At 41.1% G+C, this 22,914-nt stretch overlaps 1 protein-coding gene across 1 annotated transcript; it reads left to right on the forward strand.

Annotated features, from left to right (window-relative positions):
* The first annotated feature begins 329 nt into the window (after positions 1-329).
* On the forward strand, positions 330-20,980 carry LOC128981697 (cytosolic phospholipase A2 epsilon-like). The gene is made up of 21 exons (XM_054400630.1): positions 330-356; positions 650-733; positions 2,548-2,620; positions 3,440-3,576; positions 5,686-5,817; positions 7,626-7,666; positions 8,094-8,136; positions 8,538-8,601; positions 9,169-9,329; positions 9,463-9,555; positions 9,921-9,958; positions 11,317-11,452; positions 12,806-12,945; positions 14,984-15,206; positions 15,858-15,972; positions 16,987-17,124; positions 17,638-17,745; positions 18,176-18,367; positions 18,867-19,033; positions 19,428-19,608; positions 20,742-20,980. Exons 1-21 carry the CDS (start codon positions 330-332, stop codon positions 20,978-20,980), a joined length of 2,532 nt encoding a protein of 843 aa, XP_054256605.1.
* Positions 20,981-22,914: the final 1,934 nt, after the last annotated feature.

The raw sequence follows: 22,914 nt of genomic DNA on the forward strand, positions 1-22,914 counted from the left end.
ATATCCTCCTGTGTGTGGTTATTCAAACCTCATAGTAATAGGTAACTATTTTGTTTTGTGATTAGCCTATGAATAAATGTTTGAGCTATCTCCTCTTCTCCCATAAATGACTCTGGTGTTAAAAAAAAAAAAAATCTTCATGTGGCACAGAACAAGATCATAATTTGTGCTTTTGAAACCAGTGGGAGGTGGAGCTCTGAATCAATCTATACAGCTCTTCTGCCCTGCCTCAGCTGTTTGGAAGACAGCACGGTCCAGGAGCACCTGCCAGCTGTGAGACATACAGACAAGACCATTATAGTGTTGCCTTTTATGAAATAGAGATACTAATGGGATCATCAGCCTATTCACCCCTGGTAAGAGAAAACCAGCAGTGGGGCAGGAGGATCTGTTTGACTATCATGGTTGAGATTCATTAAAAGAAGCAGCTTGGGAAATTTTGATCCTTAAATGTCAAACAGGTCTGTAGTGGCAGATGTGTTAGTAAGAGAGATTATTTTGGTGGTATGGGAATATGTCTCATCATGAGGAGGAGAACTGGTAGGACACCCTGCTATTGCCATGGTGGATCTGAGTAGAAACTGAAACCTAGGAATTTGTGACTGATGGTTTTCATCACTGACCTCTCTTCTTGGCTCTGTGTCCCCAGGATCGGTTTGTCCGAGCAAACCCATATAGGAAGACTGGAATAAGGAGGAAGAAGCACGAAAGACTGCACAGTGCTGAAGATGAGGTATTGTCCAGGGAGCAGCTTCTGGGTTGCAGAGAGAGGGCTATAAAATGTGAGCAATGGCTCTGTGACCTTCAGTCTTCCACCAGCTGTTCTCATTACTCCTTAAGCTTAACTGTTATTATGAGGGGGATATTTTTTAACGGTCAGTTAAGGGAATATTCTTTTCTTCTCTGAGTGTGCTCTCTAGAGTATAAAACATTTGCTATGATTTAGGGGTTGGGAAGGTGAGGAAGGTGATGAACTTGTGGTTTGGATGCTGGGCAAGGAACTGGGAGAGCTGGATTTTAATCTTGATTTTACTGTGACATCACTATATGATGGTAGTCATATCTCATAAAACCCAAGGCTCAGTCTTCAGATTGTTTTGCCTTTGCTTTTAGGAGGCAGATCCGCAGATAAAATGGATTATTCAGAGTCTGACACTTAAAATTATTCTGAATGCTAATTATTATGAAAGTAAACTGGTAACAAGTGTTGGAAGACACTGAGTCTAGCACACACTGGATATGTAACAAATTATTCCATTTTCTGATTAATGACTACTTGATACTAAACAAGAACTTAAAGAAAATAAATCACTAATTGCATGATATGTATTTGAGTTTTTCTCCCAAATTTCCTGAGTCTGTTCCCTAGCTGTACTCAGCAACGAAGTATGAGCCTAACTCTTTGCTAGATGTGAGAGAGCAGTGAGCTCACTACTTGCTAACACTGTGGAATAATAATAATTAGTTTTGTGTCTGCATGTTTTCATAATACTTCAGCCCATCTCGTAGGTAAGTTTTCTCCAGACTCCTAAATAAATATGAATGGTACTAAAGCTGAGGATGAAATATTAATTCTCTGTGTTTTGGATTAAATTTGGATCATTTACTCCTGTCATTCTCTCTATCACCATAAACATTGCTGCCAAAAATTCTGCTGAGGTTGATGGATCTCTCCCAAACCTGCTGGTTTTGTTCCAGTGCCACTTTCTGTGGAAAAAAACTATTGGGTTGACCATTTTTCCAGGTTGTAAATTACACCTAGCCTGGTGACTTGCTGCTTTTTACCTAGTTAATCTGCTCCTGTGGACACAATGGTGTATCAAAATAAGAGCTACACAAGGGGGTACTGAAGAGACAGTTTCTCACGAATCTTGATGCTTTGAGGATTTAATTGTTCCTTTCAATGTAATTAATGGAGCTACTGCTTCTGTATGTCATATTTTACTTCAAGATTGTCTTGTTTTTCTTGTAGCCAAGTATAGGGTTGTGTGTAGCTGTGATGGGGAGCAGAAGGAGAAAACAGAAAAAAGTTGGAGAGGGTAGTAGAGCCTTCGAGCTATTTCTTATAGGGTCCTGCACCATGGGATGTTACTATATTTCTGTATCTTACTGCTTCTCCATGATATATCAGTCAGGTCAGCCTAGTGCTTATCCAAGCAAACATATTTCTGAATAAGTTTATTATACAAAAGTCAACTTGTCCTTTTGGGTGAGAATTATTTCGTGATCTTTTCTACCTCTCCCTGCATTAAAACTTCACCTCCAAACCTTGTATCTTTAGAACACTTAAACACAGCAGGTTGTGTTTCGTGGAGCAGGAATCTGTCCTTTTTTATTTTTTTCTGGTGTCCAATCAGAAAAATTAGTTTATTCTCAGAAATTGTCTTAAAAAATTAAAATGAAAACATATCCAATATTAATGGGAGAATGGCCTTTGCTGTGCTATAGGGTAGGGTGTGTTAGTTCTATCTGTGCTATAGGATAGGGTGTGTTGATTATATCTGAGTTACTTGCTTTTAATTAAGGTATTTTCTGATTGTTCTGCAGCCAGAAGTGCCTCAGTTGTGCTGGCTTGCTGTAAAAATTATAGGCATGAGAAATCTCCGTAAAGCAGATCTGTGTAAGTACCCCTGGTGGCAAGAAAATCACTGTCACCTGAATTTAATGCTCCTGTACACCTGTTGCTTAGATGCCAGTGATGCATCATCAGGTTTTTTTTTTTTTTGTCTGAGGAAGCTGTATTGTTTTTGTTTAAACTCAAAATAATTTAGAAAAGAGGTAACAATAGAAATTAAGTAGAATGGAAATTCTGTGTTGGGAAAGAAGTTATCCTTCCCTCCACCAGCTGCTCTGGGATATTTCCCTTTCCCCTAATGCTTCAGGGCTCCTTTTATCCACAGGATGCCCATTTCCCTTCTCTTAAAGGGCACCTCTGGAAAAGACACAGGAAAATTTTGTAGTAGTGTTGGGTGCTGCTCTTATGTGCTTACATCGCTGTATCACTGTGGGGTGATTTGTGTGTTACAATTAGAATCAGGTCAAAAAAATCCCTCAAACTAAATTCTTCTTCTTTTTAAATTTTATTTTTAATCAGTGAGGTTTCAGATAGTGAAGTTTTATGAGTTTGCTCGGAGCCTGGCAAATATTTGAAAATAGAAGCTAAAAAATCAAAAGAGTTGGAATAATTCAGTACTGTTGCAACTGAATAGTTTGGGTTTTTATTATTAAGTAGAATTAGTGGTTTATAGTTGCCTTTTGTTTGGAATTGCCATAAATATAGATAACTGTAGGTAAGCTAAAGAACTGTGAGTTCAGAATGTTTTCCTTTAAATTTAATGAAATATTTAGGACTCCTCAAAGGTTACTCTTTCTTCCCCCAACTGTGCAAAGGAAATGATAAGTACTGCTGTACTAACCATGCTGCTTTTTGTTAACACAGTGAGCCACACTGATTGCTATGTCAAGCTCTGGATGCCAACAGCTTCGTGTCAGGAAGCCCAAACAAAAACTGTTAACAACTGCAGAAACCCTGTCTGGAACGAAACTTTCCACTTCATCATACAAAGAGAAGTGAAGGTAGGATCTGTGCCTCTGATAGTGAGCACATACTTTCTAAGGGAACATCACCTACTGCATGCAGACTCTTCATGAAAGCCTCGAGGCTCACATAAAGGCTTGCACACTGCCATACTGAGGAACAGGATGGTAATAGAAAGATGCAAAAGCTTCAGAGACAGCATGAGAGGTGGTGTTTTGTACAGGCAAGTAAATAGTCAAGCTTTGGTATAGGTTCACTGGTGTCCTGATTGGTCTCTCTCACCTTCTAAGCATTAGAACCCCAAGAACTGAGTGGCAGGTTTTATAAATTCTTTAGAGGATTAGTTCTGTTTTCTTATATGCAGCTGTAAAGGCATTTTTTGCTGTGTTGCCATGGGCTTATAATACCTGCTTTACACAGTGACAGCGATGCCATTTGTAAATAAGAGGTACCATTGCTTATTGATGACTTTTGAAAACATGAAAGTATCTTTTGATACTAACCATTCCATCATTAAATAGGCTTATTTTCAAAGGCTGTAAGAAAGCAAACTGAACATCCAGCTTACAGACCTACAATGACACCTTCAAATGGGTGTAAACTCACAGGGTTATGGATCTTCTGAAATAAAGCTGAAAGCTGCTTTCTGTCCCAGAGCAGTTGTAGAAAACTGTTAAAATGTTTGTAGAGGTAGCAGAAATAGACTAGCAGTCAGAGTGGGAGACACACAAGGTCTAGACATGGGGCCACTTCATATGACCTCATGGTCATACAGTTAAATACAAGCTCGAGGCTACCAGCATGTATCAGGACATCTGATAGTCTCCAGCTTGTATTTAACTGGCTGATTCTTGCCTGATGCACCCCAAAAAAGATAAATAATGTGGTCTTTGCAGATTTTTTGGCCGATCTGATAGTGCCAGTTTATGTAAAATTGTTTCATGAGGGTGGTGAGGCACTGGAACAGGTTGCCCAGTGAAGTGGTAGAAGCCCCATCCCTGGAGGTTTTTAAGGCCAGGCTGGATGTGGCTCTGGGCAACATGATCTAGTGTGAGGTGTCCCTGCCCAAGGCCGGTGGGTTGGAACTGGCTGATCCTTGAGGTCCTTTCCAACCCTGATAATTCTATGATTCTATGATTCTGTGGTGCTCCGTCACCTCTTGCTGCTATGGGTTATCTGAGCACTGAGGAATAGCAAAGGAACCACTACAATTTAAATCTTATTTTAAAAGTTTGTTAATGTTTATTACCTTCCATTTGTGAAGAATTTGCCCTCTGTTATTATGTTCTGCTTCTATGCCAACATTTCTCAAGATAGAAAGTTTGAGTCCACAAAGGCTTTGATGAGCAGTGTGTGTTACCTCATTCTGTCCAGGGCATATTACTAGCATGCATGCCACTTATTCTGCCTTTCATCTGAGCTCTTGTTCGTTGCCAAATCTGATGATTTATCTCTTCTAGGCTTAGCCCCTGTGGTAGTTTAGGGCTATGCCTTTAAAAATTTTCACAGATCTTGAGCAGAAAGTAGTAAAAATGTAAATAGATCACTGTTGGGTGTAAAAAAGGAAAATTATGATTATTCTAAACAATTCCATTGGAGGGACAACTCCCATAAGATTTGGTTCACAGAACAATCTTTAGTTCTTCTCTTCTTGCTTCTTCACCAGGAAGATACTATCAGGCTTTGCTGACCTTGACTGCATTGTTTTGACTGCTATTAACCTTTTCTGCTTCTCTCTTTTCCCTTTTGTACAGGGGGTGATGGGGGAGGCAGTGAGGCAGCTGCCCCTGGTCTTTTGGCCAGGGAGGGGTTCTTGTGCTGTTTTGTCAATTGTAAACACTGTATATTTGTACATATTTGTTGCATTCCATTGTAGATCATAGTTTTGCCTGTAAATACAGCTTCCATTTGCTTCCACTGAGTTAGTCTGGCAAAAGTTAATTTTGGGGGGGGGAATTTTCAACCCACCACAGCTCCTGATTTTGCAGTCTGAGCCACAGGGGCTGTGTACTGAGCTCCAGGCTGCTGCAGGACTTGCTCTGCATTGGACAACGCAGGGGCTACATGCTGATTCTTGCTAGGCCTTCCCCTTGGGCTCAGTGATCCATGAATATGGCATTTACATCCTTCCCTGCCTCTCTCCACAGAACATCCTGGAGCTGACAATCTGTGACAAGGATACTTGTACATCAGATGATCAGCTTTTGACTGTTCGCTTTGATGTAGCTAAAATCCAACCTGGAGAAAAAGTTTGCCTGAATTTTGAGTTGAATCCAGAGGTGAGAAATGAAAAGACAAGATCAGAATTTTTTCCCAAGTTACTACTTATAATCAACATCAGATTTCTTCTCGCATGCAGACTTTGTTGAAAGGACTTTATTAAAGCACAGATGCTCAGTGTTTAGGGAAGGTCAGAAACAGTCACTCCTCTGTTGTGATTACAACAATTGGATGCAAAATGGCTTTCCTATTCTGATTTCTTATTTTTTTAGATTAGAAAGATGTCTTTTGCAAAACAAAACAAAACAAACCCCACCAAAAAAAAACCCAAAACCAACAAACCCAACAAAACAACACCAGCAAAAACCCACTAACAAACAAACAAAACAAACCCCAAACCACAGCATGAGTCAAAAAATGAAGAAGCTGATGGTTAGAGATCTCACTGTGGTGGAAAACTGACAGAGCAGGGGTGGAAATAAACTTGTTCCCTTTCCTGGTAGCTGCCCTGGTTCTTTGGCTAGCAGTTCACCAGGGCTCCTTCCTCTCAGATTCACCAGTTTTGTCTCTGTGCTTTCAGGCAATATGCTTGGTAAATGTTTATCTATCCTCATGAAAATCTTTCAGGCTATTTTTATTCTCCTGATAAAGAGCAGCTTTAAAAAAAGTCTCAGCAAGTCTGTTTATGATCTTTTGCTATAGGGTTACAAAGGACATTTAGGGGAGCTGAGTCAGCACAGAATTGAGAGAGATTGATGAATGAGAATATCCCCAGGATTTTATTCTTTTCTTCTAGGTCAGTGTGTGACCTAGGAGTTTTATTAGCTGCATGTGTCTCAAGGAATATTGTGTGTGTGTTTGTGTTAAAGAGGGCATAAAGAGTTTCTTAGGAAATGCTTAGAGGGTGAAGCTGATGAGAGGACAGGTAGAGAAATCACATCCATCTTTTAAGAGAGCAAAATATGTACTCGAATTACTTCCCACAAACCATAACCCCTTCAGTGCTTGGAGGCTGGATAATAACACTTCAGGGCTTTTTCACATTTCTGACATTGTGAACTGTAAATACAGAGTTTACAGTTCCTAGGAAATATGTGCTCTGTTGATTTCTAAACCACTGTGTCAGACAGGCTATCCAGAAAATGCTCTTGCCTGGGTTTTGTGTTACTGTTGCCTTGAAGAGTTTTTAACTACTCTCCTAGAAAGCCAGTCCTTACTAAGGATTTCAGTGCATCTGCTGAAGCTGACTATGGCCTCATGTGACTGAGATCAGTTAAGGTGTGATTCAAGCTGTGACTTTGCTTGGAGGCGTGTGCAGAGTTGGCTTAACTCGTTGGCTTAGCAAGGTGGAAGTTGAGGAGATAAGACAAGGTGAGATGTATCTCAGGAATGTCTTGATCAAGCAGTCGTTATTTGAATCATGACTCCTACTCAGGAACCCATGAGGCATCACAGATTGTAGTCTGTATGTAGATGTTCAGAACAATTAAGGTTTTTTTTTAATTTTTTTTTAAAAGTGAGGTCAAATTCATCTGAAGTATGTTCTCCTACGTCATTCCCCTGTTATACCTCCCTTCCTTGACATTGGTTAACCCATGTCTCATCCTACTAAATTAATAATGGGACCTTCACTCCCCATTCCATGACACTTTCTTCTTCCTTTTGAGGAGACACTGGGTTTTTAAACAAAAGAGTGGTGGAGAGACATGAAATGAAATGGTGGCCAAAGAAATCTCCATTCATTTACATTGTGATGCAGAGGGTGTAGCAATAGTAAAACCTTGCGAGGCAGGGTTAGAGAAAAATCATCAAAGGAAAAGTTTTATTCTTCCATTTTCTTTAATTGAAAAACCAATCTCATTTTCAGAGTCAGGAAGAACTAGAAGTGGAATTTCTGCTGGAAAACATGTGAGTAAAGCAGAAATGTCGCAGAATTTGTCATCAGAAAACTTTGCATTTTGGAGAAAGCAGCACTGGGGAAGTGGATCCATCTACCTGTGCTAAGACATCCCATATCAGCATCTTCTCCATGGTTGCTTTTCTCTCTTCAATCTGGTAAAACACCTTCTTGAATGACAGTCTCACTATAGCTGAGGGTGGGTGTTTCGTTTGTAATTTGGCTTAAGGAGAGATGATGCTGATCAGAGGAGGTCAAAAAAGAGAGTGTCCCTAGGAGCTATGGGATTATGACCTGGCAGTGGTATGAGACAGAGGTGAAAACAGTTCTGATGGCACTTGACAGCTAGAAAAACTGAGCTCAGAGAACTATTGCATTTAAGAGATTGTTGCTCATATACCTGCTCTTAAATAAACCTTTTCCTTTTTTGCTTTTCAGTCCAGGTGTATCTGAGAACATCATTACTAATGGTGTACTAGTGGTAATTGTTTTCTCTCTTTCAATGTTTATGTTCTTAGGGGAGGGTGGACCCGAAGGTTGTAGCTGGAAGAAATATGCACTTAGGCATAGCCTTTACTCTTTTTCAGAAGACACATAGGTGTGGTTGTAAAGTTTTGAATGCCAACATGCTGTAGTGTGTTCTGTGTGGGGAGAAGTTTGGACCAGTGCTCTGCCAGAGTGCAGATGGCATGAATAGTACAGGTCCCCAGCTGTCTTAGCTCCCCTGACCACATGATTTGTAGAAGAGTATCAGTCTCTGCAATTTCTTCATGTGCACAGGATGCCATGGCCAAGCCCAGTGTTTCTATGGGACCCCTAGATCCCCAGTGAGGATCCTGAACTGTTTCTGTGACTGGTGATTTTATTGCTTATCTCTTGCAGTCTCGTGAAGTTTCCTCTTTGGAAGTACATGTGAACGAAACAAATATGAAGAGCCCTTACACAAGTGAGGTTATTGATGCAAAATTGATGCTGCTTTTTCTGCTGTGGGGAGATGTAGCTGAATCTTTTCTGTTTTAGTCTCTGTATCAGGACTGCTTTGGGATTGAGCTATTTCATGAATTACCTACTTGCTAATAGTGAGAGTCCTCTGGCTATGGTGTGTCTGTGTAGCTTAAGGGAAACTGTGGAGGTGACTAAGATACTCTGAAACGTCTCTGCAGTGTGATGGAACCAAAATGCCCATCGTGAGATCAGGAAGTAAAAGAGGGGCAACACAACTACCAGTGATGGAAACTCAGAGTTGTGATTGCTGCTGGTGACATCCACTGGTCTAACACGTATTCTCTGTCATTTGGCAAGGGAGAAGTTGCACTGGCTGCACTGTCTTTTTGCTACTTATTCAGTCTGGCCCGTTGTTATACTGATTTTGGGGGAGGAAAAACGTTGTGGTTGAAATTAATGTTGACTGCACTAAGGTGGATACTTTATTTGTGGGGGGGGTTTCTTATTTTTTAGTTTTTCAGGGCTAGGTGCAGTTAACATTCCTCTGTGATTTTCTTCTTGTTCTTAGGGAGAGATTTCACATTCACGGTGAAAGGATCCTATGAAGAAACCCAAGATGTTTCCATAGACTGCAGACAGGGAAGCAGTGAAACTGCCAGGTTCCACTACGTCAAGCACAGTCAACCCAGACTGCACATGACGCTGCCGAAGGAGTGTTCTTTCTGTGGTGTATGTTTTGCTTGCTGATGGTGGTAACAGTAACTTTTGGGGAGAATTAGCCCTTCTGTGGTAGATTTGTACCTATGGGGTTTAAATAATTATATCTTTATAACAAAATTTCCCTCCCCCCCCTTTAATTCAGCATCATTCTGCTAGGAGGCAAATGGACCTAAGCAGTCCCCTGGCTGTGTCTCTCCATTCTCTGGATCTGAGCAAGAAAGTGACAGTGATGAGAGTGAGTAATTTTTGACAGTGTTTGAATTATTTCAAGAAGTGTAAGCTGTACCTATCTGATACCTAGTCCATTATTCATTTTGTTATTAAAAATGCACTGTCTCAGTTATATGAGTACTCATCTCTGCATACATTTGGAAGTCTAACTATTACTGATGGAAAAAGCATCATATTCAGAAATGCTCATTGTTTTAGAAGTATTTTAAAAACAAGATCCTACTGACACTTGTGTGCAGAAAGCCTGAGAAGGGACCAATGATTTACCATTAGACTTCGTATCTGAATAATTGCTAATACTGTAAAAATTGCTTTTGCAGACTTTCAGTTCTATTTAATATTTATGGTGTTTTTGTTCTTGATTCTCAGGGTGAATCTTATGAGGTGTCTGTGAAGGAAGAAGATGGGTAAATCTTTTCTTTCTTTTGAATCATTGCTTGGACTCTTTCCTATCCTTTTACATTATCATCTTTAGATGAAGGTACAGCTTAAGTTCACCTTGAAAGCAGAATTAGAGATTGTAATTGCTAGACTAAAAATATAATTGCTAGACTAAAATATAATTGCTAGACTAAAATATGGGGAAAGGTTAATAAAATGATACACAGTTTTAAATTTGTTGGTAAGAGTTCAGCATAGGATAGGTGGTAGGTAATCATGGAGTATAAACAGTCACCACGTTTCTCCTAATGTTGAGGCTTCCTAATTCTGATACTTAAGAATCCCACTGTCTTGTAACCTTTACCATTAATAAGTGCACATTTATACGTAGCACATGCTCATAACACTGTTATGCATTTACCAGTCTTCTGCAGGTAATTTTTCAACGAAACAAGCAGGCAGTAATTAGAATCATAGAATTGTTAGGGTTGGAAGGGACCTCAAGGATCAGCCAGTTCCAACCCGCCGGCCATGGGCAGGGACACCTCACCAGGTTGCTCAGAGCCCCATCCAGTCTGGCCTTACAAACCTCCAGGGATGGGGCTTCTACTACCTCCCTGGGCAACCTGTTCCAGTCTCTCACCACTCTCATGGTGAAAACTTAATTTCATAGCCTGGCTTGCTGTGATTTTCTGCAGGGCAACATTGCCCTCTGCTGATTCATTAGCTGCATTGCAAGCACTAACTGCAGACATGATAAACCACAGATTTCTGCTGAGTGTAGTTATGAGTCGCAGAAAGGACAAAAACACATTTTGGCTGACAAAAACATGAAAAAAACATGAAACACTAGCCCTCTGAAAATAGAATTTGTAGCATTAATGGCATACATGATGTTCAGAATCATGTACAGATATGGAGGCTTACGCTGAAGTGACATCTTCTGACTCGCATATTTACAATACAAATTCTTAGTGCAGCCAAACACACTATTGGGGTCATTTTGCCTAAGGTGTGTTAAGTTTAAGTAACTGTTTAGGCTCCTCCTGCTCTTCAGGAAACACCTACATAGCAAAAGAATGTGAAGAGATATCCAATTTCCAGTTCTCAATGTGAAACATCTTGAATTCGCTACATTTCTTATTTTTAATCAGGGTGAAGTAGTTCAGGACATGGTTCTGGTCTAAATCTCAACAGGAAGGCAGGAATACAGGGTCTGTGACATCCATATACTTGCTTTCATTTGCACAGGGGAGCCTACATGTGCATGGAAGCAGCCTTTATTTATATTGAAATGGGTTAACTGTTAGTTTTGTGTCATGTCTCAAGCAGTAGCTCTGGAAATGGCTTGCAGGTAACGTCTTGTTCTCCTCTTGTGCTCTAGTTGTCAGAATTTAGATTTGCGGTTGGGGTTTGATCTGTGTGCAGAGGAGCAGGATTTCATCTCTAAAAGAAAGAAGGTGGTTGCTGCTGCTCTGAAAAGAGTTCTTCATCTAGATGAAGACCTACAGGAAGATGAGGTGTGTGGCACAGCATCTTAGAAACTTGGAAGTATTCTGTCACACTTTGAACAAAGTGGCTGTGATGTACTTGCATGACTACTCATATAGCTCTTCCACACCTTCCAGACTAAAATGTATAGATCAGATTGTTGATTGCACCTAAGACCATATCCAAGAATTTTTTTGGCACAGAGGATGAAAGAGGTCAGGAGATCAGTCAGAATTCCTTTATTCTCTGCCAACCTCCATCCTCGCTCAGGGACACCCAAACAGAGTATTTATTGATATAAATGTATGTATAGCCAAGACAGTGAAATTTGGTTGCTTGGACTGAGACAGTTTTTCCTCAGTTTGACACCTCTGCCCTTCTCTGCTGTTACATAAGGCTCAGGGGGGAAGGCTGTGACTCTCCCTTAGCACACTGGTACAGCAGCATCTGTCTCGTGTGTTTCGGTGTGTTACCTCTTGCTTTCTCCTTTCCTGGGCTTCCCTGGACTCAGCTGCTCTATTACTGGAGGACAGCAATGAACCTGTTACAAGGCTGTGGTGTTTGGAGTAAGAGAGACACTCTTCTGCAACTGGGAGAATGTGTCTGTGTAGGATTTCCTCACTGCTCTTTTCAGCTCCCAGCACACCTATCCCTTAGTGTTGTGTGCAGCACAGCACTTTGCAAACAAGTCAAAGTGCTAATGAACTTAAATAACAGGTAGAATAGGATTTGTTATTATTTAACGAGAATAAAGGGTTATTGAGTCATAGTAATTAAAAAACAAAAAGCAAAAAAGTAAAACACAATTTAAAAAAGATTAAAAGTAATGGCAAAATGTGTTCCTAGTAGAATAACTGCATTGTGAGAAACATAATGCCAAATTGCATACAGCAGTGATATCAGGGGTAGGAGAGGTAATCAAAGATAAAGAGGATGTTAAAATCAATCTGTAAAACTTGGTACTATCTGCCTGGAGAATAGCAAATGCCATATATAAACATAGAAGAATGAAAAACAATGTAGGCAGCTTTTGCTCTGCTCCTCTGACCTCCATTATACCCAGGATTTAAAAATGTGTTTTGAGGGAAAGACATGGGGAAAAGTGAAAACATCTAGAGAAGACTCCTAACAAACCTGAAAATAGGTTTAGCTTTACAAGAGCCATGCTTACAGCTCCTGACTTACCAAGGCATCACTGACCAGGAAGATGTTTTCAGCATACACAAAGTCTCACCGAAGTTTATGCACAACTCAAACACAAGTGCTGCCACAGAGAGGGTGAATTGAATCAAAGCCTGCCTGAATCAAGTTATGTTTTCTGCATGCCCATCACTTCTCTGGTTTGTCTGGTGATGAATGACTCTCTGCCCTTGTGTGTTGAGCAGGTGCCGGTAGTAGCAGTCATGACCACAGCAGGGGGTGTGCGGTCCATGACGGCTATGTGTGGCAGTCTTCTGGCTCTCCAGGAGTTAGGTATTCTGGACTGTGTCTCATACATGACTGGTTTATCTGCCACAACATGGTAAGGAGAGTTGGGCTTGTGCTTGCTCTTTGTATTAGAGTAATAACCTAATGAACCATATGGCCTCGCTAGTGAATTTTACTCAGTGTGATGCTGGGACTTGCCTTCCTTCTGGTGTTTGCCCCTTTCATGGGACTGATAGTGCTGTGGTTCTTATTTCTTCTAGCTGCAAGAAACAATTTGAGTGTGAACTACTGTATTTCTTTAATTGCACTGAAGTGTTTACTGAAACTAGAAAGATCACACACCAAGATGATTTACCAGTATCTCCCTGCAATTCAGTGTAGATGACAAACCTACCCACAGATGTTCTGTGCCTGTTCTGACTTTCAGTCATTTCTAATCACGGAATAATATCAGTCGGGAGGCTCCTCTAGAGACCATCAAATCCAACACCCCTGCCAAAGCAGGATCACCTGGGGCAGGCTGCACAGGAATGCATTCAAGTGGGTTTTGAAAGTTTCCAGAGAAGGAGACTCCACAATCTCTCTGTGCAGCCTGCTCCAGTGCTCCATCACCCTCACCATAAAGACGTGTCTCCTTGTGTTGAGGTGGAACCTCCTGTGTTCTGTGTACCGTTGTTCTTTGTCCTGTCTCTGGGCACCATCAAAAAGAGACCATCACCTTCATCTTGACACCCACTCTTCAGATATTTATAGATATTAATAAGATCCTCTCTCAGCCTTCTCTTCTCCAGACTAAACAGCTCCAATTCTCAGTCTTTCTTCATAGGAGAGATGTTCAAGTCCTGCAATCATCCTTGTAGCTCTCTGTTGGATTCTTTCCAGCAGATCCTTAATTGTCTTGAATTGGGGAGCCCAAAACTGGACACAGTATTCCAGGTGTAGTCTTATCAGGACAGAGTAAAGAGGGAGGAGAACCTCCTTAGACCTTCTGGACACACTTTTCTTAATGCACCCCCAGGATGCTGTTGGCATTCTTGGCCACAAGAGCACATTGCTGTCCCATGGATAACTTGCTGACTCCAGGGTTAAAGGACTCCATGGAACTCCTTTCCAGCAGGATGACCCCTAGTCTGTGCTGGTGCCTGGTGTTATTCTTCCTCAGATTCAGAACTCTGCACTTGTCTTTGTTGAACTTTATAAGCTTCATCTTCACCCAGCTCTCCAGCCTGTCCAGATCTCATTGGATGGCAGCACAGCCTGATGGTCTATCAGCCATCTCCCTGGTTTCATATCATCAGTGAACTTGCTGAGGGTACATTCAATCATTGATAACTAATCCCGAAGCATGCTTGAGAGCAATGAGGAAATGGAAGTAGGGAAATACCATTTTCCTTTCCTGTGTGTATCTCTTGGGTTATCTAATTGCATGTAATGCTTCTGAAATCCTCTTGTAATATTTGTCTGTCTCAACTCCTGTATGGATTTGAAAAGGAAAATTTAAAAGAGAAGCCTGGAGAAACATGGAGTGTCATGCACATGATGGTGATTGCCTTGCGTGGCTGACAAGGCTCTAGGGCTTTAAAACATTTGCCTCAGAAGGGCTGCTCTAGAAAGATGCATGAGACAGAACTAGAAAAAGTGAGGTGGGCTTGAGGATGGATGACTGGAATCTGCCTGAACTCTGGGAACTGAAATTTCAAGCAGACAGGCCAAGAGTGGCCTGTCTGATGGGCCAAGAGTATGAGGTGTGACCTGCTTGCTGCATGCCCAAGGAGAGGAGCTCTTGCTCACGTACAGAGCACCATGTCTGAAACTGCTGGGGGAGCTGGCTTCAGACAGAAGCTGTGGTGCAAACCTGGGCAATCAAAAGGTAAGTCTAGTAAAAATTTGTGTTAAGTTATGGGCTATTACTCTTGATTCTGAGAAGAAATGTTAGGATGATTTCCAATGTATCCTTGCAGCAAAAATATCATTGTATAATCTAAATTCTTCCTGAGCTTTGAACTGCTCTTCCAAGGTATAAGTTGGGGGGATGAGAGCCTTGTGTATCCTGAAACAAGACACTTGTGTGGTGAAAGCCTGTGACTCATCATGTAGCCAGAGATGAACCACAGTGTGTTTCTTTTTGCCAGGACCATGGCCAAGTTGTATGAAGATCCATATTGGTCACAAAACGATCTCAGAGGGCCACTTGGTGATATCAAAGAACATGTGACCAAGAGCAAGCTGCACTGTTTCTCACTGGATCATATGAAGTACTATGAAAAGGAGCTTTGTGAAAGAAAGCAAGAAGGGCACAAGCTGTCCTTTACAGATTTATGGGGACTTTTCATTGATTGTATGCTACATCATCAGGTATTATATATCCATCCCGTATTCTAGAGGACTTCTAACTTTTCATGCCTAAATTTCTGGATTCAGTTATGGGAAAGGCTCTCAAAACTCCTGAGGAGCTTTTCTTTGACTCTTTAGAAGAAACAAAATAACACAGTAAGCCTAAAATGTAAGCATCTAGAGGAAATACCTGGGCATGTAAAAAGTCAAGTGTCATCTTTAATTTCAGATCAAATGAGCATTCTAGTAACATACAGAGAAGAGGTGGCTCTGACAGAGCTATATGTAGCCATACCAGCAAAGCTGTATTGAATGAAATGGACCCTGGTTGACTTTTATCTGCAGCACTTCCAAGGTAGCCAAGTAGTTTTCTCTTTTCTTGAAGCAAAACACAGGCTAGTGACAAGTTGACAAGTTGTGACAGCTGACAAGTTTCTTACACTTTCAGACTATCTTCCATTCCAAAATTCCCAGAAACATCAGTGATAATGCTTTGATGAAGGATGATGACAGATAATACACAAATACATTTGTGTGGTCACACATCTGAAGTACATGGAACAAAATCTGCTGAGGTTTAGGAGATATTTCATTGACATTCCAGGCTTAGATGCCCTATTGAGTCCATGCATCATGCTCATCTTTTACAATGACTGTGTTCCTTAAAAACAGGGAAGTACTCACAAACTCTCTGATCAACAACTGGCAGTAAACCAGGGGCAGAATCCGCTGCCCATGTACCTGTGTCTCAATGTCAAGGATGACTTCAGCACTCTGGATTTTAAAGGTAATGATTATTATAGACACTTCCATAAGTCTAAGGAGTTTCCTTTTAATGCTTTTAATGTCAAAAGCTTTTACTGTAAGTCCATGCTGATAAACCCTTTAAACGACTTCTTTTCTCCCTGTCTTCACATATGGGTTCTGACCTGGATGAAAAACATCCTAATACTGTGGTAGGGAGATGCCTGTGCAAAGATGCTGCCCTCTGATGGGGAGATGCCTTCTGCTCACAGCCTTGAAAAGCGCCACTGCTGCTCTTTCTCTCTTTCATCCCCACCTACTCCTCACAGCCTCTTTCAGCTGATGGGGTTCCTGCCCAGAGAAAGCAGGAATCCAAAAGAAGCGTGAAGAGCTGGGGGAAGATGGCAAGGAAGGGGGGAGAAGGGAAGATGTGGGTGTTAGAGTGGGAGGCAGCTCCCAGCAGCGAGGGAGGGATTTGGGGAGAGGTAGTGCTCTATGTCCTGATCAGTATGTCCTGATCAGTGATGATGATTACCATTTCCATGGTGTTTCCTGGCCCAAATGAAGCAGGAGGTTCTAGGCACATGGTCATCTGCCTCTAGGCTCAATCTGCAGTCCCAGTGTGTTCAGCCAAGATTTGGGTGGGTTTCAGTCAGAGATTTTTTAGCTTCACAAGGCAGTGATTATTGGAGTCTGAGAATGAAGTGTAGCTGGTGTTATTGCTGACTCAGAAGAACTAAAACCACCACATCCTGTGCAGAGACTTAGCAACTGGTGGACTTCCAGACCTGATTTTTGCTTCCTAATACAGAAATGCACCTAAACCCCAAGCTGAATGGTTTTTCATAGTGCTAGTGGAGAATGCTTTGGTATTCACCAATCTAACAGGCAATACATTGAAAGGCATTTGTTTGTTTTAATACATCTTGGCTTGAATTGTCTGTCACCAACATGCTGAAGCTATAGGCCTTGTTCTTCCAGCTTTTGATTTGCTAACCTGTTATTTTTTACTTGTGTTCAGAGACTGTAACAAGCCCTTCTTAATCCCTGTTTGCAGAATGGGTGGAGTTCACACCCTATGAAGTGGGTTTCTTGAAATACGGGGCCTTTGTTCGTTCTGAGGACTTTGGCAGTGAGTTCTTCATGGGTCATCTGATGAAGAAGATCCCAGAGTCTCACATCTGCTTCTTGGAAGGTGATTTACTCACTTAGCAAAAATTTATAACCATGTAGCTGGCTAGACAGGGGTGACATCTAATAGCAGCAAGCAGCAATGCTAGTATAGTATATGCCAGATAGTATATCTGATGCAATTTAAATCTCAAATGAACCAGCCAAAAGTGACAAAAGAGGAATCAAATCCTTGAGACAAACGCAATTTATTTGCTGAATTTCTTAGGTTAGACCAAACCAGAACACACACACACACACACACATGAATGGATCTTTTGGCGTATTTAAAGTCACAGCAAAGTTTCCTAAATGACCTAGTCGTAAGCCAAACATTAAGTGGAATGGCATTTTGTATTCACACTAAAATTCATCATAGTTCATAACTGAATTGGTGCTGACTTAAACTACAGCAGCAGAATCCAAGTAGGCTGCCATAGCTACGCTCTAAAAATTTGAATTAGTAGGAAGTATGGCTTGCTCTTTTTCCCTTTTTTAAAAAAAATATTTTATTTGTTTTTAAAAACACACTTTCAAGGCACATGGAGCAATATATTTTCCCAGAATTTTATGGATGCTGTCTACCTCACGGGTCATTCAGAAGACTTCTGGCACAGATGGACCCGAGGCACTGAGCATGACATTGGTTAGTTATTTGGATTCCTTTCACTTGCATCTGCATTGTCTTCAACACCTCTCTGCCCTGTGAAACCTGGCATTTGGTAAAGGGTTTGATTTTTGTGTCCTCTTTCTGGGTTAGTGGGAATGAAGGAAGAACAGGAGAGAAACAGTTGGGCTGGAAAACAGGAAAAAAAAAATCACACTGCCCACTGTGCATCATCCCTGGGGAGTTTTGTTAATCACAAGAAGGTTGCCATGGGTATTCTGGGGAGGAAGAGGCAAGGCAGAGAACAACAAGGTGATGCTGGGATATTATAACCCCCCTCTGCCCAGAACAGTCTGTGTGCAGCCTGTCAGAGATGGAGCAGTGGTGATTTCACTGCTCACGCTCTTCTTTTTTGTTAGTATCAGAGAAAGAAATGTAGACACATTCCCTCTTCTCAATCTCCCTGCAGAGGAACACCCTGCTCTGCCCAAGAAGCCTCACGAACAGACAACTTGCTTATCCATTCCCAGAGGTTGCCTTTCCAATACTCTTCGAGAAATGCTGACCGAACGGCCAGTGGTTTCAACTTACCATAATTTCCTCAAAGGCTTGCAGCTACACAACAAGTATTTAGAGAATGAGAGCTTCTGCATGTGGAAAGGTAACAGCAAATTGGTTTAGATGCATCTTTGAGGATGATTTGAGTGCTGTGAATTCTTGAGGCCAAACACTTGATGAGTCTTAGCATAAAGGCAAATTTTGATTGATATTATTTGTGAAATTGTTTTTACTGAGCCACAGATGGTTTACTGCTGGTTTTGTTTCTTTCTTGGAGAAATCACAGCAGGCTTTCTTGATTTCTGTTCTTCCTAGGAAATGCTGCTTCCACTGAAGCAAAACATTCACCAACTTGCACCAGTCATAAAAGCAGCTTAATATATCACTTTGGATGAGTCTCAGAACTGGTACCTTTTACTGAGCTCAGTTATCAGTGTTTCAATGGTGTCAACGACTAAAATTTAACTACAGTCTTTGTGTCAAAGACTAATGAAAACATGGGCTGTCTTTTCTCTCTTTTCTTGTTACACTGATTTTGAAAAAAAAAAAAAAGGCCTTTCTACCACAGTAATGAATAGTTAATAGGAGTTTTTGGCTTTCAGACACGGTGCTGGATTCTTCTCCCAACCAGCTGAATGAAATGGGTGACTACCTCAAACTGATAGATACGGCGTTTTTCATCAACACCAGCTGCCCACCCATTGTGAGGCCAGAGAGGAAAGTGGATGTCATTTTACATTTAAATTACAGTGGAGGATCACAGACTCTGGTGAGGTTTTGAAGCAGTGATTCTTTATCTTAGGTCTCCAGCAGCTGAATTAGCACATTTTTCCTCTATTTATTTAAGAACTTCTTCCGAAGATCCAGTCTGAACCTACTCTCCCTCAGGTTAAAACCGTTCCCTCTTGTCCAATTGCTAGACACCCTCATGAAAAGTCCCTCTTTAGCCTTCCTGTAGGATCCTTTCAGGTACTGGAAGGCAGCTGTAAGGTCCCCCTGGAGTCTTCTCTAGGCTGAACAACCTTGGCTCCCTCAGCCTATCCTCATAGCAGAGATACAGATCAATCACAGATTGTCTAGTGCATCAAAATACCAGTTATGAGGTATAGTAACCTTATTTCAATCTCTCTCTGTGTGGCAACTCTCTTCTTCATTAAACCCAGCCACTGGACCTCTTCTCAGATTATTGTTTGGAGCATGGCATCCCATTTCCCAGCACAGAGCTGAGCCAGGAAGACCGGGAACACCTAAAGGAGTGCTATGTGTTTGAGGACAGCTTAGAGGCACCTATCCTGGCCTATTTCCCACTGGTGTGTGATACCTTCCAAAAATACAAGGCACCAAGTAAGTTAACAGTATCAATCAATGTTTTTTTGAGATTGCTGTATCCAGTTATCCATTGAAGTGGTTCCTCTTCTAAAATAAGAGACTGGCAAGTTTCTCAGTTGGCTAAGTTGTTATACTCCCAATCCTGTTATGATGAATATAGTGTTGCTCAACTAATCAGGGACTGAATTAAAAAGCTTAAAAATTAAAAGCATGAATAGGCATAGTTTGAGAGAAACACTCTTACCTGGCACCTGGGGCAGTTTACATTCTGTTGATAATAAAGGACAGGAGGTGGATGCTAACTTCTACCCCCTGGTAGCTGACACTGTCACTTAACAGTCTTGTAATGAGATACTACGTTTACTTTGTTAAGAAAGCTAGAATCCTCTTGGTGCTTCATTTCCATATAAAAACCCTAAGAATCCTAAGTGCTGAAAATATGTAATGAAACAAAAGATTTGCCAGGATAACAAGTTGCTTTGATATCTGCCACTTTTGAAAGGTTGCCAGATTGTTTTCTCTGGATCAGCAATAGAATAACTAATGATTTGTTTATCTCACTTGGCAAATTCAGTTTCAGTTTACAAATACTTTTGCATGCATTAGCTCAAATTTTGTGGTTGCTAATTTAGTATGATCTGGGAAACCTGCCTTAAAAACTGAACAAAAATTCGTGTACCAGCTTAATGGAAAAGACATCATCCTATTTGTCCTGCTGTGTGTGCTTAAGATCTCAGCCACCTGAAAAGCAAAATTCCCAATCCAGGAACTTCCTGATGTCATTTTCTACCATTTGGTTGATAAGGAGCTGTCGTCTCAGTACCCAATGGAAAAATTAAAAGTACAGAATTCTGAATTTTCTGAAGTGAAATACTCTGATGGAAAACTTTACCTTAGAGAGGAAAGCATTTTACATGGAAAAGGTGTTTGCCAGTACATTCTGGATCAGCTGTGGCCGTAGTCATGGAGCAAAGTAGTGGATTTTATTAGTGCAGTGGATGTAGTACCTAGACAGTAATTAAATATCAAATAATTTTCCTTAGAACATTCAGTTTGCTGTGACTGTTAGTGTGTATTTTGCATTGCCTGGCAGGAGTATTCCACCTCAGTAACATTCTGTGTTGAACTTTGTTATGTTCTTACTTCAGATGTGAAGCGTGGTCCCACAGAGATGGAGCAAGGAAGAGTAGATGTGTCCAACTGTGTCGGTCCTTACAGCACTGCTCTGCTTACATATAGTGAAGAGAATTTCAACAAGTTGCTGAACCTGTGCCACTACAACATCCTGAATAATAAAAATCTAATTCTTCAGGCTTTGAGAACTGCAGTGCAACGAAAGAAGCGATCTAAAAACTGTTCGTCAGCTCAGTCCTCTAAGTGCTCTTAAAGTATATTTTAATGAACCTTATCAGAAGGAGATATAGAAATGTTTTGGTGATGAACTAATAAGTATTCAGGGAACATGAATCTATAAAGAATGAAATTCCATTTTAGTTTTTTTAAGGAAAGAAAATTATGTATTTTAGTCAATACTGCATGTGAGAACTAACACCCATTCTGCCATTTGGGTCACTGGTAAATTGCCATTACTTTAGAAAATTCTCTTTGCTGTTTTAGGGGAAAGGCAGTTGTTGAGCTATAAGGTTCTATCTGGATATATAGCCATGTAAGAATGAGATTTCAGCCTCATGAAAGTCTGTGTCAGATTTGGATGTAAATCTTGGTGGCATGTGTTATTTGAACCAGAGACCAAAGCAAAGATCAAACAGAGCCTTGCCTTTCTCACATCTTCACTTGTGACACTGCAGAGTAAACTAGGTACCAGAAATGTTTCCATCAGGAAAAGAGAGTCTGATACAGAACTGCACATATGTCTTCTGTCAGTATCCATCTGATAGGCAGAAATCTAAGCTTCAGTGAATTTTCCTGCCTGTCAATGCACTGAATTGACATGGACTACCCCAGAGTGACTAAAATATAACAACCTGATTTTTCTGCCACCGGTCTGATAAGAGTCATCTGGCGGTATCCATTTTTGCTGAATTTCTCTCTATTTTCTGCTAAATAGATTTAGAGGCTGAGGAGAGCAGTCGAGATTTCAAATTCTGCACTTTGGTAACCCACTTTGGTTGGGTTTGGTAGAACAATTTTAACAGCCTAGCCTTTGTCTTCATTTACTAATCTGGTGTGAGGTTGCGATGGCAACAATTTGCAATCCAAACTCCCTTGACTTCTTTTTGTGGTTTAATGAGTGGACAGATTGCTCCACGGCTCCAACAGGGGCAAAAGAATAATGCTCACAGAAATGGAAGGGATTGGGTAGTAATGGAAAGCTACAGTGTTACAGTTATGTAGTGGTGAGCATAGCAAAGCATGTAAAAGACGAAGAAATCCTTAGCAAGCCAAAGCTTCACACACAGCTCCCCTTACACCAGGCCAACCAAACCAGGCTTTCATGCCCCCTCCTTACCAAGACCTCTGTGCCCTGCATACCACAAAGGCCTCGTGATGCAGCACGAAATTCAGCTTGGCAACTCCAGGCCCCAGTTAAGCTGCCCAGGCGTAACTGGTAGCATTGCCAAGGCCGGCAACCAAGCCTCGCTCCTCCACAGGAGATAAGAACTTGGATGTCTTCCCAGGAGGAGAGGAGGGGGGAAAAGGGGAAAAGAATGACTTTGCAGCCAGTTTTATAGGGATGCAGGATTTATGGGAATAAATACACTATTTCCTGTGTCCACCCACTGGGTTTGACAGTCTGGACACTAGAGGTCTCAACTCTGTGACTTCTTTTCAAAGACACATCGCCTCGAACAGCCACACTTCGGCAATGTTATGATGGTTGTTGCGTAGCTGCTGCTACAGCTTTATTCCCACTGCCATCTGAAACGCTGACAGGGGACTCTTCATGAGACTTTCTTACACATTTTAGAGAAATGGTTGTTTAAGAAAATATATTTAACCGATTGTTCTTAGGTCTTATTTTCTATCACATATGGCAATATAGTTATGGTGTAATAGCTACCTTTCAAAGTACCTATGCATGATCTTATTAAAAGTAAGAGCCTTGCAGATTCAATGGTTGAAGTATGTGATTTATTTTTAATTAGATTCCATGGGCTCAGCCCAGCTAGGGATTTGATCTGGGAAAAGGCACTTCTTGCTTCTGGTACCAAGAAATCAAATATCGAGGGAACGAAGGCATCCATGAGCTTTGCTAGTGACTTTTGAGAAAGGATGAATGAAAAACTTCCACTTCAACAGTGGAAGATGAGAACTGGAAGGAATCACTGCTTTTAAGAGTGCGGATGACTGGGCATGATA

Source organism: Indicator indicator, chromosome 4 (genome assembly GCF_027791375.1).
Source record: "Indicator indicator isolate 239-I01 chromosome 4, UM_Iind_1.1, whole genome shotgun sequence".
Lineage (NCBI taxonomy): Eukaryota > Metazoa > Chordata > Aves > Piciformes > Indicatoridae > Indicator > Indicator indicator.

Bases quoted from the DNA above. Each gene is read 5' to 3' on its own strand.
- LOC128981697 (XM_054400630.1), top strand. From the start codon at position 330: ATGGGATCATCAGCCTATTCACCCCTG. The intron at 17,125-17,637 runs GTGATTTACTCA...CACACTTTCAAG, and splicing joins TCACATCTGCTTCTTGGAAG to GCACATGGAGCAATATATTT. The intron at 19,609-20,741 runs GTAAGTTAACAG...TTCTTACTTCAG, and splicing joins CCAAAAATACAAGGCACCAA to ATGTGAAGCGTGGTCCCACA.